General features: G+C 36.1%; 1 protein-coding gene across 8 annotated transcripts in view; it reads left to right on the forward strand.

The window, feature by feature from the left end:
* The window catches only part of LOC142152875 (protocadherin gamma-B7-like), a 420,392-nt gene that overhangs the window by 316,578 nt on the left and 89,338 nt on the right, over positions 1 to 14,476 (forward strand). The window contains exon 1 of one of the 8 annotated variants that reach the window (XM_075209925.1): positions 7,071 to 9,515. The exons of the other annotated variants lie outside the window; for them this stretch is intronic. Coding sequence (XP_075066026.1) covers positions 7,086 to 9,515 — 2,430 coding nt within the window. The 5' untranslated portion in view covers positions 7,071 to 7,085. Of the gene's footprint in view, positions 1 to 7,070; positions 9,516 to 14,476 lie in introns of those variants that run through there. 8 annotated transcript variants of the gene reach the window in all.

The raw sequence follows: 14,476 nt of genomic DNA on the forward strand, positions 1-14,476 counted from the left end.
ACCGGAGACAATGCTAAAATTATTTATTCAATATTGAGCAGTAATACAGAAGATCTCCCTGTGTCCTCTTATCTGTCCATCAATATAGAGACTGGAGTTCTCTATGCTCAGAGATCATTTGATTATGAGCAGCACAAGGAGTTTCTAATACAAGTAACTGCTAGAGACAATGGATTCCCATCTCTGAGCAGCAATGTCACATTAATTATCCGTATAGTGGATCAGAATGATAATGCACCAAAAATCCTGTACCCATCACCAGAAAGTGGTGGACCAGCTGTGTTTGAGATGGTCCCTTTTTCCTCTGAACAAGGATCATTAATAACTAAGGTGGTTGCAGTGGACGCAGACTCTGGACATAATGCCTGGCTCTCTTATCACTTCATACATGTGTCAGAACCATCTCACTTTATCATTAGTCAGCACAGGGGCGAAATCAGGACATCACGTGTCTTTCAAGAGAAGGATATATTGAAACACAAGGTTGTGGTGATGGTGAAGGACAATGGAGACCCCTCTCTCTCTGCTACAGTCATCTTGCATCTTGTTATTGCAGATAATTTCCAACAAGTGGTTCCTAAATTCAGTAATCATCTAATTGATGAAGAGCCTCAGTCTAATTTGCAGTTATACTTAGTAATTGCCCTAGCGTTAATTTGTTTACTATTTATTGTAACTGTTATGTTAGTCGTTATATCAAAATGTAAGAATTCCCAACCACTACCAATATTTGGTCCTCTAAGTACAAGTTTATATCCTCAATTTGATCCCAGGATGACCTCGCAATATACAAATGGGACATTGACACTTCCTTACTCATACAATGTGTGTGTAGCTTTGGATTCTAATGAAAGTGACTTTACTTATATAAAACCAAATGAAGATGTCCCTGTGGATAATCTCATTGATGCTGATGATTCAGAACTTGGAAATGAAAATGTGAAAGAAGATTTTACAACAAGAAGTCTGATACAGGTGAGATTTTGTAAGATAGAAGTACATATACTAGTACATATTGATAAACCTCTGATACACAAACTGAGCAATATGGTAGTAAACGCTCTATCACTCTTACAATTGCAGCAGGGTTACTTGTAGTACATCTGATAGCATTTTCTAAAGTGTTTTGATTCAGAAAACGTATGGTTTTAAACATTCTGCTTATTCAGAGCCCTCCAAACTCTTAGTATTAAAATATTTCAACAGTATCCTTAAAATAAACATATGCATCACAGGGGAGGAAAAACCCCATTACTGTAATATAAAGTAAAGTGAAGTCATGGATATGGAAAAATGACACAATTTTAAAGACAATAGGGCATTGGAACCTCTGCATATGTGTTCCTCATTAGTTCCTCATGTTCTGGAAAATTGTATGCACCAGAAAATGTGCAAGCGGCTGTTCATGGGAGGTTTAGAGTGGACACTGCATCTGATTGGACTGGTGCCACAGCCAGCCAAAGAGGTGTCTTTTTTATCCACTGCCTTGTTTGACAACTGTTTGAGTTGTTCCCAGGGTCTCCAGTTCCCCAGAAACTTGAGAACTCTGAATTGTTTCAGCAAGAACCATAAGCATCCCAGGAGAAGCAACCATACTTAATTACTAATTAAAGGGGATCAAAAGCATATTTACAGGAAACACTCTACTTACTTGGCATTAAATAGACAGTGTAACTTTTCCTTTATTTAATGCAGAGTTGATTTTTATATAATGAGTATTGACTACTATTAACAAATATACAACTTATAGTGTTGTAATATCTAATCCCATTACACAGCTCCCTACATGAGGACCTGCATTGCTTTCTGGTAGTCAATTATGTAATTATGTTTTACAATTAGTTATCTTTTGGGAATTGTAACCACTTTGTACCTACATTAGTAGATTAGGCTTGAGTTGAAGTTCTGTGAGTTTTACATTTTATCCCTTATTTTTATTGGGCTTGGATTTATCTCCAGAAAGCATTGATAGCAAAAGTTGACGGTCAGTAATTATAATTTGGTTAATTATAAATGTAAAATAATGCGGCCTTTGTTTTCTTTCTGTTGACTGTTTTTGTTTGTAAAGATAAAAAGTTTCTATGATACCAATCATCATCATCATCATTATTATCATGCTTTCACTGAGTCATATTTTAGTTTTGATGAAGGAAAAAAAGGCGAATATTAACATGGCTTAAAAATAGAAATCTGTAACAAAAATAAAAATCAAGTACAAAAGAATTATGAAAACCTTGAAATAAGTTAGAGGAAAGGTTCTCTGATCAAACAGAAGATGACTTTGATCATGAAAATGGATTTACTACCAATGAAAGGAATTACTCTAACTGGTGGAGCAGACTTTGTTTTCTTAAGACACCTGAAGCTGTTTAGCATGATTGTATCACAGTACTGTTACTTAATATCTATAAACCTCTTGTAGTACTATGTAATCTCACTGGCTTCACTGTGAGAGATTGCAGCAACAGGTAAAGTGAAGAACATAGTATTTTCAATGAGTAGGTTCAGTTGTAAAGTAAGAGTTTCAAAGCAGTTGTAAGAACAAAAATAAGTAAACTTTTAACACTTTGAATGCCACAAGTAAAATCATTTTCTGAGCATCGAGCAATACAAACCAGCAACAGGCACCTCGAGAATTGGGACATTGAAGGGAATGAGGATACTGAGGAGTTCATTCTATACAGTGACACATGGGACCAGTGTCGGACTGGGGCATGAAGGGCCCACCGGGAATGCAACACTAGGGGCCCACCAGAGGTGGTGTGGTCAGCCATCATAGAGGCGGGACCAGACACTAGAGGGGGAGCGGTCAGCCCACAAAGGACAGCTAGCACCTTAGTGTAGTATATAAAGAATGCAGTGTGTGTATAAAGAATACACAGTCTTGACCTGCCTCTTAGATTGGGCAGAACAGTCACCAAAAATCAGGATTGTCCCACTAGCCCAGGTTTGGCTAACCTGTGGCACTCCAGGTGTTTTGAAACTACAAGTCCCAGCATGCTTTGCCAATATATAGCAGCTTATTGCTGGAAGGGTATGCTGGGACTTGTAGTTTCACAACACCTGGAGTACCACAGGTTAGCCAAGCCTACACTAGACTCAGAACATTTGACAGACTGTCCTACCTGTTGTTGTCACTTTTACTACCTGTGGCTGCTGGTTTCTTTAGTTGCGGCTTGTCTGCATCCTGGAATGTTGAGGGCCCTATTTGGGAAAAATAATTGGTACATTTAGAAACGCCAACCATCCCTGCCATTAAATCAACAGCACCCACATTTAATAATTAGGCCTCTCTCCAGCCTCAACATTAAAGTAATAGCACTCACATTTGATAAATAGATCTATTTCCGTCCAACCAACCCCAACATTAAATTAATAGTATTCCCATTTAATAAATAAACCTATTACCCTCCCTCCAAACGGCCCCAGCAATAAATCAATAGCATTTACGTTTAATACAGCCATTTCCCACTACCATTCCTAGCATTAAATAATTAATATTCACATTTAATAGATAGCCCCCCTCCCCACACTCAGCCTCCTCCCCACACTCAGCCCCACATTCAACTATAGACCCAAACCAACTCAGCATTTAGTGTTCTCTGTGCAGCTATAGTACTCTCAATTCACACTATATATACATATATATTCTTTATTGTTTCCCAGGAGTTGTGGTGTTTTTAACAGTGTATAGAACCAAAGCAGGGGAACTCTCTTGCTAAGCCTTGTGACAATACCGTTTGGCTAAACCATCTACAGAATTTTACAATGATAATGTTTCCGTGATGTATAAAACAAAAGTTTTTCATTAATTGTGTACACTGGTATTTTCACATCCAGGCAAACATCTGAATAATGAAAACTTAAGTTTATTTAACACAACGGAGCTATAGTACTTTTTATTAAAAGGTTAAACAATTATACCATAACAACTGAATACGTTATAATTATCAGTCTCTCTTTAGCCAACCCCTGGGCACAGTCCTGTGGTTACTAGCATTCTCCCCCTCTTACAGCCAGCAAGGCAGTCCTGCTCCAATGACAGCCTGTTTTTGGGGCACATGCTTATACAAGGCTCACAGGCAATGAGGAAAAAGATATCTGGTCCTTGCAGCCTCTGCATCTTGTTGGTACAGCATGAGTCGTAACCTCTTGCTAGTACTGGTTAACCTGGATCCCCCTCCTGTGGAGGCTTCTGGGTACAGGTTGGGCACTCCCAATTCTGGCTCCTCGATTGGCAGGGAGTGAGGTGCTACGCATTACTTCTGGACCTCACATTGGTTGTTGCTCCACAAATTCTGAATGTAATAGACTCCCACAATAAATGTCAACAAAGGAGTCTAATCACTGCTGATTTTACTTAACCCTTTATAGCTTTTTCCTAAGATCCAGAGCATTGTACACACTTATGGTGAATGCTAGTCAGCTATCTGTGTGCAATTTAACAGTACCTGCAGACTGCAGTACAAAGAGGGGGAAAAAAAAGAGGTGAAAAGTAACCCTCATTCACTGTGGGAAACGAGTAGTAATAGTAACCCCTCTTTTTGCCACTTACCTTACCTTGAAAAGCTCCGGCATCCTGCTCCTCTGGGCGGCGCGGCTAGTGACAAGAAGACAGCCGCGGTAGAAACTCCGTCCTCCTCCCCTGCTGAAGTTCACAAAACACTACCGCGCAGGCGCAGAGAGCCAAGGCACGGCTCTCTGCGCCTGCGCGGTAGTGTGTTTCTTACACAGACGACCGTCTACGAGGTGCTCCCTGCAGCTCCGCCCCAATGTCAGAGGGGGCGGGGCTTAATCGCGGCTGGGCCTACCGGTCTACAGCCCGGCTGGCCGGCAGGCCAGTCCGAGGCTGCATGGGACCAGTTGGAAGAGTTTAGACATATCTATCTGCACTGAACAGTCCTGTGTCAATATGTAAAGTGGGAGACCTAAGACCTATGTTTAATAGGAAATTAATATTAGTATTGCAAAATACAGGACATCTATAAGCATCTACAATCCACTACTATAAATGTCTCTTTATACCAGTGATTGGTACTCTAATACACCTGAAGGGTGTCAGAGTACATGGTGTCGCCCTCTAAGCTTAAAAAAAAACCCGCACATTACTGTTAATCTTAGTAATCAGTTAAAACATTACATTAAATCAAAGAAAGAGCCACCACTCTGTAATAACACATAAGCAGGAATTTTAAACAAGTGTAACAAATCTGACAATAAAGCAGGAAAGAGCAAGGACCGCAAGTGAAGGCTCGATGGCCCGCTTAGAGCCGACTGATGCCCATCACCGCTTTATACTCTTATAATTTAAATCATATTTTGTGTATGTGTTGGTATGAGTGTATTCTGTTTTCTTCAGCTTTATCAATGTTTACCATATATTTGGTGTTCCAAGACAAACATAATGAGTTCTATGGAAAAGAACCAACCAGGGCGATTGTAGTTGCAAAATATGGAATAACATACGTAGATACTGTGAATATGTAAGTAAATATCATAGAGTACTTCAGTGGTGATCTAATGTGGTGATCTAATGCTGCACATACTTAACTTCTCGCTATACAGACAGCTGGTGTAATTATTATTACTAGTACTGTTTACGAAAGCAATGAGTTTGGAGGCACAGTGATTGCTACATGTCTTTAAGTTGTGTTATAAAGAAGATATTTGGGCATTTTTGGTACATAATAAGTATACCTGTGCTGGTTCTAATATTGTGAAAGCTAAACATATTATGAATTGGTATGTTCTAGAGAGTCCTGTCAGACTTGCTTTAACTGTATTCATGTATTTGCAGTCATGTATTTGCAGTCATGTATTTGCTGTAGACACTGCATGTAATAAATAGGTTAATGTTATCATTATTATAATTACTAATTCTTTATGTCCATATAAAGTCCTCTCAGATAGCAAATTTCAGTTTCAGGAAAATACCATGGAAAAGCTGGAAAAAAATGCATATTCATTTTAAATTGGGTATAGCAAAATATGTATTTAGGAATAGGGTGTACACTGAATTATATATATATATATATATATATATATATATATATATATATATATATATATATATATATATACATTGAGACATAGCCTGGCAGTTACACAGATAACATGTTCTTTAATTTTTGGTGATGAAGGGATTAATTCACCTTTGTGAATGTTTCATATATTTAATGCACACATAATAGAAATCTTATACTTGGAATACAGGTGAGCTGACAGGCCATAATGACGCAATTTGTGCTCTCTGTACTTGCCCCTTAGACCAGTAAAAAAACTGGCTAGTACTGAAACATGTGGGTGGATATGTATACTGTATTTATTTTCTCTATTAGAATTTTTTTTTATTTTTTTTAGCTCTACCTTAATATATATTTAAGAAGGGGATTTAGAAAACGGAACTACAGCAGGTACAGAAGGTTTAATAAAAGTATTACATGTACTATGCTTTCGTTTTTTAACATTTTTATTAACTTTTTCCCTTTGACCCTAAAGCTTTATATTATGTCAATAATGAGAAGAATACAGAACAAATTATCTCTAGAATTATGCACAGTTCAGTCCTGCAGTCAACAGCGGATATTTCTATGTATATTTAGCTGATCTATAAATATATGCAACTATTTTTAAATGTTAGATAGATAGATAGATAGATAGATAGATAGATAGAGATGTAGAAATGCAACCTGCATAAGATACATTTACATTTCTGCATAAAATATATTTAAGAAGCATACTTGCCCTAATTACAATGATAAAATACATGATTTCACATTAGTTCTCAGAACTGAAAACATTTCAGCACTGCAGTTCCTCACTTCCGCCTCAGAGCGCCGCTGTTTAACCAATAAGGAGAAGAATACAGAACTGGAGATCCACTGGTATTTTCATCACTCACACACACTGCAGATCTGCAGGAAGACACACAGCCATTTTCTGGATTCTCTCTACACAGAATACAGGATATTTGATCTTATTTTCATAAACAATTGGATTTATAACTACAATATGTTCTAATACACTGGATTACAAATACTGAGCATCAAAGGGATTATATTTATTGAAGAATTCAGGTCCTTAGGATGGCTGAGATGAAACCTCATACACAGACATACAAAGGAATCAGATGGCAAGTAATATTTTCCTTCTTATTTTCTTGGCTGTGTCATTCAGTCTCTGGTCAGATTCATTATTCCATTGTAGAAGAAATGAGAAAAGACTCTGTTATAGCAAATATTGCAAAAGACCTTGGATTAGATATTAAACAGCTGTCATCTAGAAAACTGAGAATTGTGTCAGGTCTTTCAGAGAATTTTTTTTATGTAAATCCTGAAAATGGAAATCTATATGTTAAGGACAGGATAGACAGAGAGACACTGTGTGGGACAGCAGCTACCTGCTTCCTAACATTTGATGCTGTGGTTGAAAATCCCTTAAATGTTTTCAGAGCTAAAATAGAAATTCAAGATATTAATGATAATTCCCCAAGATTCTTTCATGAGATGTTTACAGTAGAAATAATGGAATTGACTTCAGCAGGAACCAGATTTGTATTACAAAGTGCAGAAGACCCAGATATTGGTATGAATTCAGTGCAGACATACAGGCTCAGTGACAATCAGTATTTTACACTGACTGAGAGTAGCAACCCAGATGGGAGTAAATTTCCAGAACTCATATTAGAGAGACCCTTGGATCGAGAGACACAAAACATTCATGATTTAATTATAACAGCCTTAGATGGAGGAAATCCTGTGAGATCTGGTACTGTTATAATAAGGATCATTGTTACTGATGCAAATGACAATTTTCCAGTATTTTCTCAGCAGCTATATAAAGTCAGTGTGAATGAAAACACTCCAGTTGATACCACTGTAATAACTGTAAATGCAACTGACAGAGATGAGGGAGTCAATGGACAGATCACATATTCCTTCAGCAAAACATCAGGAAATGTCCAGAATGCAGGTACTTTTAGTATCCATCCTGTAAGTGGTGAAGTTAGAATAGACAAACCATTAGATTTTGAATTGACAAGTATTTATGAATTATCTATACAAGCTAAGGATGGAGGTGGCCTTGTTGCCCATTGTAAGGTATTAATAGAAATTATAGATGACAATGACAATGCTCCTGAGATATCTATCACATCATTATCTAGTCCTATTCCTGAGGATTCTGCACCTGGCACAGTGATAGCTCTCATAAGAGTCCATGATCAAGATTCACGAGTAAATGGAGAAGTTGACTGTAATCTCGCTGAAAAATCTTTTAATTTATTACTATCATCTGACAGTTACTATAAAATTGTCACAACTGGTTCTATGGACAGAGAGAAAGTATCTAGTTATAACATCACATTTTTAGCTACTGACAGAGGATCTCCCCCACTTTCCAGCAGAAGAACCATCAGACTGGAGATATCAGATGTTAATGACAATCCACCAATATTTATGAAATCTACTTATGTTGCTTATGTACCAGAGAACAATTTACCAGGAGGCTCAATATACAGTATACAAGCTTCAGATCCTGATATTGGAGACAATGCTAAAATTATTTATTCTATACTCAGCAGTAATACAGAAGATCTCCCGGTGTCCTCTTATCTGTCCATCAATATAGAGACTGGAGTTCTCTATGCTCAGAGATCATTTGATTATGAGCAGCACAAGGAGTTTCTAATACAAGTAACTGCTAGAGACAATGGATCCCCATCTCTGAGCAGCAATGTTACATTAATTATCCGTATAGTGGATCAGAATGATAATGCTCCAAAAATCCTGTACCCATCACCAGAAAGTGGTGGACCAGCTGTGTTTGAGATGGTCCCTTTTTCCTCTGAACAAGGATCATTAATAACTAAGGTGGTTGCAGTGGACTCAGACTCTGGACATAATGCCTGGCTCTCTTATCACTTCATACATGTGTCAGAACCATCTCACTTTATCATTAGTCAGCACACGGGTGAAATCAGGACATCACGTGTCTTTCAAGAGAAGGATATATTGAAACACAAGGTTGTGGTGATGGTGAAGGACAATGGAGACCCCTCTCTCTCAGCTACAGTCACCTTAAGTCTCGTTGTTGCAGATAATTTCCAAGAAGTGGTTCCTAAATTTAGTAATCAACTCATTGATGAAGATCCTCAATCTAATTTGCAGTTATACTTAGTAATTGCCCTCGCACTAATTTGTTTGCTATTTATTATAACTGTTATGTTGGTCTTTATATCAAAATGCCAGAAGTCCAAACCACTTCCAATGTTTGGTCCTCTAAGTACAAGTTTATATCCTCAAGTTGATCCCAGGATGCTCTCTGAATATACAAATGGGACATTGACACTTCCTTACTCATACAATGTGTGTGTAGCTTTGGATTCTAATGAAAGTGACTTTACTTATATGAAACCAAATCACGATGTCCCTGTAGATAATCTCATTGATGCTGATGATTCAGGACTTGGAATTGAAAGTGTAAAAGTAGATTTGCCAACAAATAACCTGATACAGGTGAGTTTTGTAAGATACAATTAAATGTACCAGTACATATGGAACGACTTTATTATAGACAAATGCACATTTTTAACAGTATTATATAGTGCATCTGATTTCATTGTGAACATGCAACACTTTTCATTGTAGAAAAGGATCCATATAATATGTGAAGCAAGTGTTATTACTTCTAGTTATTAGGTCTTGCAGCTTCAACTGCACTATACAGGATAAGAAACTTAATGCTTGGAGCTTATTTTGCATTTGACCAAAAAATAAATAAAACTTGTATTAGCATTTTGCCAGTTACCAATTTGCATTTTTTAAGGTGTATTGTTTTGCGAAATGTATGTATTTAAAGGCCTAAAGGATTTGGCATCATTGCATATTCAGAGTCCTCCACGTCTCAAAATGTTCCAGCAAAAATCCTTAAAATAAGGGTGTTGGTCAAATGGACTGCTAGCTATAGGGGACCAAAGGCATAGTTAGAGAAAGTTATACTTTATTATAGTTCCCTTAGGAGGTAAGCTCGTATGAGCAGGGCCCCCTCCCCTCCTGTCTCCATACCTGTTCTTCCGCTCCGTCTTTACTGCATATGAGTGGCCGGAGTTTCTGAAGTATTGGTACTTTTTGTTCATTGTTCTGTATGGTTTCACCCTGTATAGTCTACTGTTAGTACTGTGTGCGACGCTGCGGATACCTTGTGGCGCCTAACAAATAAATGATAATAATAATAATAATAATAATAGTTATTTGAAGTTAAACAAAGAATGCAACTATTTGTATAATTAAAGTAGCGTTGTTTTTGTATAATGAGTATTTAATACTGTTGTATAAATCATACTTGCCAACTTTTTACTCTTTCCCTCCGAGAGATCCTTGAGGGGAGGTGAAGTGTGAGGACGGGGGAGGGGACTGGCGGCGAATCACGTCATTTTGGCTACCTGTAATTCAGATGTCTCCCAGACATTGCAGGAGAATGGTTATGCTATACAACTTACAGTGTTGCATTTTTTAAACACATTATATGATTCCTTACATGAGGAACTGCCTTGATGGTTTCAAATATAGGTACCTTCAATTGCTTCTAAACATCATATGTGTAGTAAGCTTCATCTAATACATTTGAGCAGTGATCCGTTATGAATGAGTATTTGCAGACGTTGAGAGTTGGTCCTTTTCCTCTGCAGACACAATTATGTTTTAGATATATTTCTCTTTTGGTAAGTGTAATTTAATAATCATAATGATAACATAATAGCTTAGGGTTGATCTGATATTCCGCTTATTGTATTTTTTTATCTTGTGTTTTTATTGAATTTTTATTCAACCCCATAAACCATCACTATCAAAAGTTTAAGTTTAAAAATTATACATTTAAACACTTTTGCTATGACAAATTGTAAGTATAATTTGGAGTCGTTAAACCTTTTTGTTTGTAAACAAGGTAATTGATAAAAGTCATCATGTTTTAACTGGTGCATATTAGAGCTGTGACTGAGAAAAAATTGTGATTACAACATGACATAGAATTTATAAGAGAAGCACAAAAAAAGATGCAAACGGGAAAGCATGTAAAAGGATAAGGTCTGTAGTCAGTCAGACCTTTGCTTTGATTTTGAGGATAGATATACTACTCATGGAGAAAGTATTCTAACAGGTAGTGCACAATTTCTCTAACTGGTGGTGCATTTGTGAACTTCCATTGAATGAGGGCATTTACGTCACACTTTATGTACATTCTAAGGCTTATATTTCAGAATATGTTGTAGAATAGTACAATGCATCTGATCTAATTATGGACATAATAAAGTCTTGCAATACCGAGAGGTGGATATGTGGTAAAGTGTACTTCAAACTATTATCATTACCAAGGAATATATTAATTTTGTAATAGACACTTTGGACACTCTGAAGAAGCTTGGTGGCTTTAAATGTCCTATTATTGCCACGGGATAATTTGGAGTAAAAATACATATTAACCAGGTCTGAATTTTGTAAGGTGTCCGTTTACAGAAACAAATTGTTTTAGAGGCACCATTACTGCTTTAGGTCTTTAATCTGTAATAGGTATAATATCATGTTAGCGAGAATCTCACATTTTCTACATAATAGTTTGTCATCTGCATTGGTCATTTATATTTAGACAGTTAACCATGTATCTTCTAGGTGACTTCGTTAGTGTCTTGGGCATATTTATCATTGGTGGAAAATCAGTGTTTTCTCTGGCAATATCAATGGCGTATAATACAAGCTATGCGGCTTTACATGTACATATGCAATACTTGTTGTGTTGTCGCCAATTCACGATGGCGATAACAGAAGAAAGCATTTTTTAAAATGTTATTTAAAAAATATATATATATATTTTTAGATATATGTTTTTTACTAAGTGAAACAGAAAGCCCAAGGTTGGGTGTTCAGCTACTCTGCGGATGTGTGAAGACAGCTGAGTATCGCTCAGTTGCACTCCAATATTTTATTGATAAATTGTGGAGATAGGTGAATTTTTTTGCAATAAGCGTCAATAAAAAATTCAGTCTTATAACCAAATATTAATAAATAGTCCCCTTAGACTCTTGAAAAATATTCTTTCTTTAACCGCATGAATGTATTTACTGGAGATATTGCATATGATATGTGAACCAAAATAGCAGTCATGTTGTAGGCTAAATATAAAATAAAGAGAATATAAGCCATAAATTGACTAAGAACCAATGACATGATTGATGCCTCATCACTATGTGCTTCATTGGTACATAATGAATTAGCAGATGCTTAATAACTGACAGATGTCACTGATATATGGTAAATTAGTTAGCTGCATTCCCAAGGCTATTTGTCCAGCAAACAAAATGGCTGCCTCCACTTTGTGCAGACAGCAGGTACACTGTAAGCATTGCAGCCTTAATTATGTACTTCTAGTAATTTATCTACATAGTGGATTAAAAAACAAGAAATACATAGTTAATGCTGAAATATAGGGGTGGATATGTATGATGTATTGATTTTCTGTCCTGACTGTCTTACTTAAATATCTATTCAGGAATATATGATTTATAAAGATAAATTTACTGAAGTATAAACAAAGTATAACATTTAATTTTGCATTGTATGTTTCAAAACATATTGGCAAACATAATTAATGGATACTTTTTAATAATTTCATAGTTATTATTCTTCACTTTTACCTCAGAGCATCACTGTTCACCAATAACGAGAAGATACAAAAGACATTATTCTAGCGTGACAACAACTATGTACAATTCAGTCAAGCAGCTGATTTTTACAGCAGATCATTTACATATGCACATATATTTCTAGTTTAATTGACCTATAAATATAATCTGTACCAAAATAGACTTTAGAAATTGCTTAAATAGTGAATAAATAAGTAAATAATGTAAATATAAAGTTAAGAACTGTAAACTACATATGTGGCCCCCTTAGAAATTTAAAAATGCATCAAATTAATAATAATAATGATAATAATAGTACTGTATACTGAAAACATAATATTTCAGTATTGCAGTTCCTCACTTACGCCTCAGAGCGCCGCTGTTTAACCAATAAGGAGAAGAATACAAAACTGGAGATCCACTGGTATTTTCATCACTCACACACACTGCAGATCTGCAGGAAGACACACAGCCATTTTCTGGATTCTCTCGACACAGAATAAAGGATATTTCATCTTATTTTCATAAACAATTGGATTTATATATGTTCTATCACACTGGATTACAAATACTGAGCACAAAAAGGTTTTGAAAATGGCTGAGATGAGACCTCATACACAGACATACAAAGGAATCAGATGGCAAGTAATATTTTCCTTCTTATTTTCTTGGCTGTGTCATTCAGTCTCTGGTCAGATTCATTATTCCATTGTAGAAGAAATGAGAAAAGACTCTGTTATAGCAAATATTGCAAAAGACATTGGATTAGATATTAAACAGCTGTCATCTAGAAAACTGCAAATTGTATCACCTGTTTCAGAGAAATATTTGTATGTAAATCTAGATAATGGAAATCTATATATTAAGGACAGGATAGACAGAGAGACACTGTGTGGGACAGCAGCTACCTGCTTCCTAACCTTTGATATTGTGGTTGAAAATCCCTTAAATGTTTTCACAGTTAAACTAGAAATTCAGGATATAAATGATAACTCTCCAGTTTTCTATCCTGATACATTCACATTAGAAACAATTGAGTTAACGTCACCAGGAACTAGATTTACTTTACAAAGTGCAGAAGATCCAGACATTGGTATTAATTCAGTACAAACATACAGGCTCAGTGACAATCAGCATTTTACACTGAGTGAAAACCTCAACCCAAGTGGGAGTGTATTCCCAGAGCTTGTATTAGAGAAACCTTTAGATCGAGAGACACAAAATATTCATAAATTAATATTAACTGCTTTGGATGGAGGAAACCCAGTAAAATCTGGTACTGCGGTAATAACAATCATTGTTACTGATGCTAATGATAATTTTCCAATATTTACACAACAAGTATACAAAGTTGTTGTGAATGAAAATATTCCAATTAATAATACAGTAATCACTATTAATTCAACTGACAGAGATGAGGGTGTCTATGGGCAGATCACATATTCCTTTAGCAAAACATCAGGAAATGTCCACCGTACAGGTACTTTTATTATTAATCCTCTAAGTGGTGAAATTAAAACAAATAGTAAGTTAGATTTTGAATCTACAAAGAATTATGAATTATCTATACAAGCTAAGGATGGAGGTGGCCTTGTTGCTCACTGTAAAGTATTGATAGAAGTGATAGATGACAATGACAATTCTCCTGAGATATCTATCACATCATTATCTAGTCCTATTCCTGAGGATTCTGCACCTGGTACAGTGATAGCTCTCATAAGAATCAGTGATCAAGATTCTGGAGCAAATGGTGAAGTTGACTGTAAACTTTTAGAAGAATCAGCTTTTAATTTAATGTTA

This window comes from Mixophyes fleayi, chromosome 4 (assembly GCF_038048845.1).
Source record: "Mixophyes fleayi isolate aMixFle1 chromosome 4, aMixFle1.hap1, whole genome shotgun sequence".
Lineage (NCBI taxonomy): Eukaryota > Metazoa > Chordata > Amphibia > Anura > Limnodynastidae > Mixophyes > Mixophyes fleayi.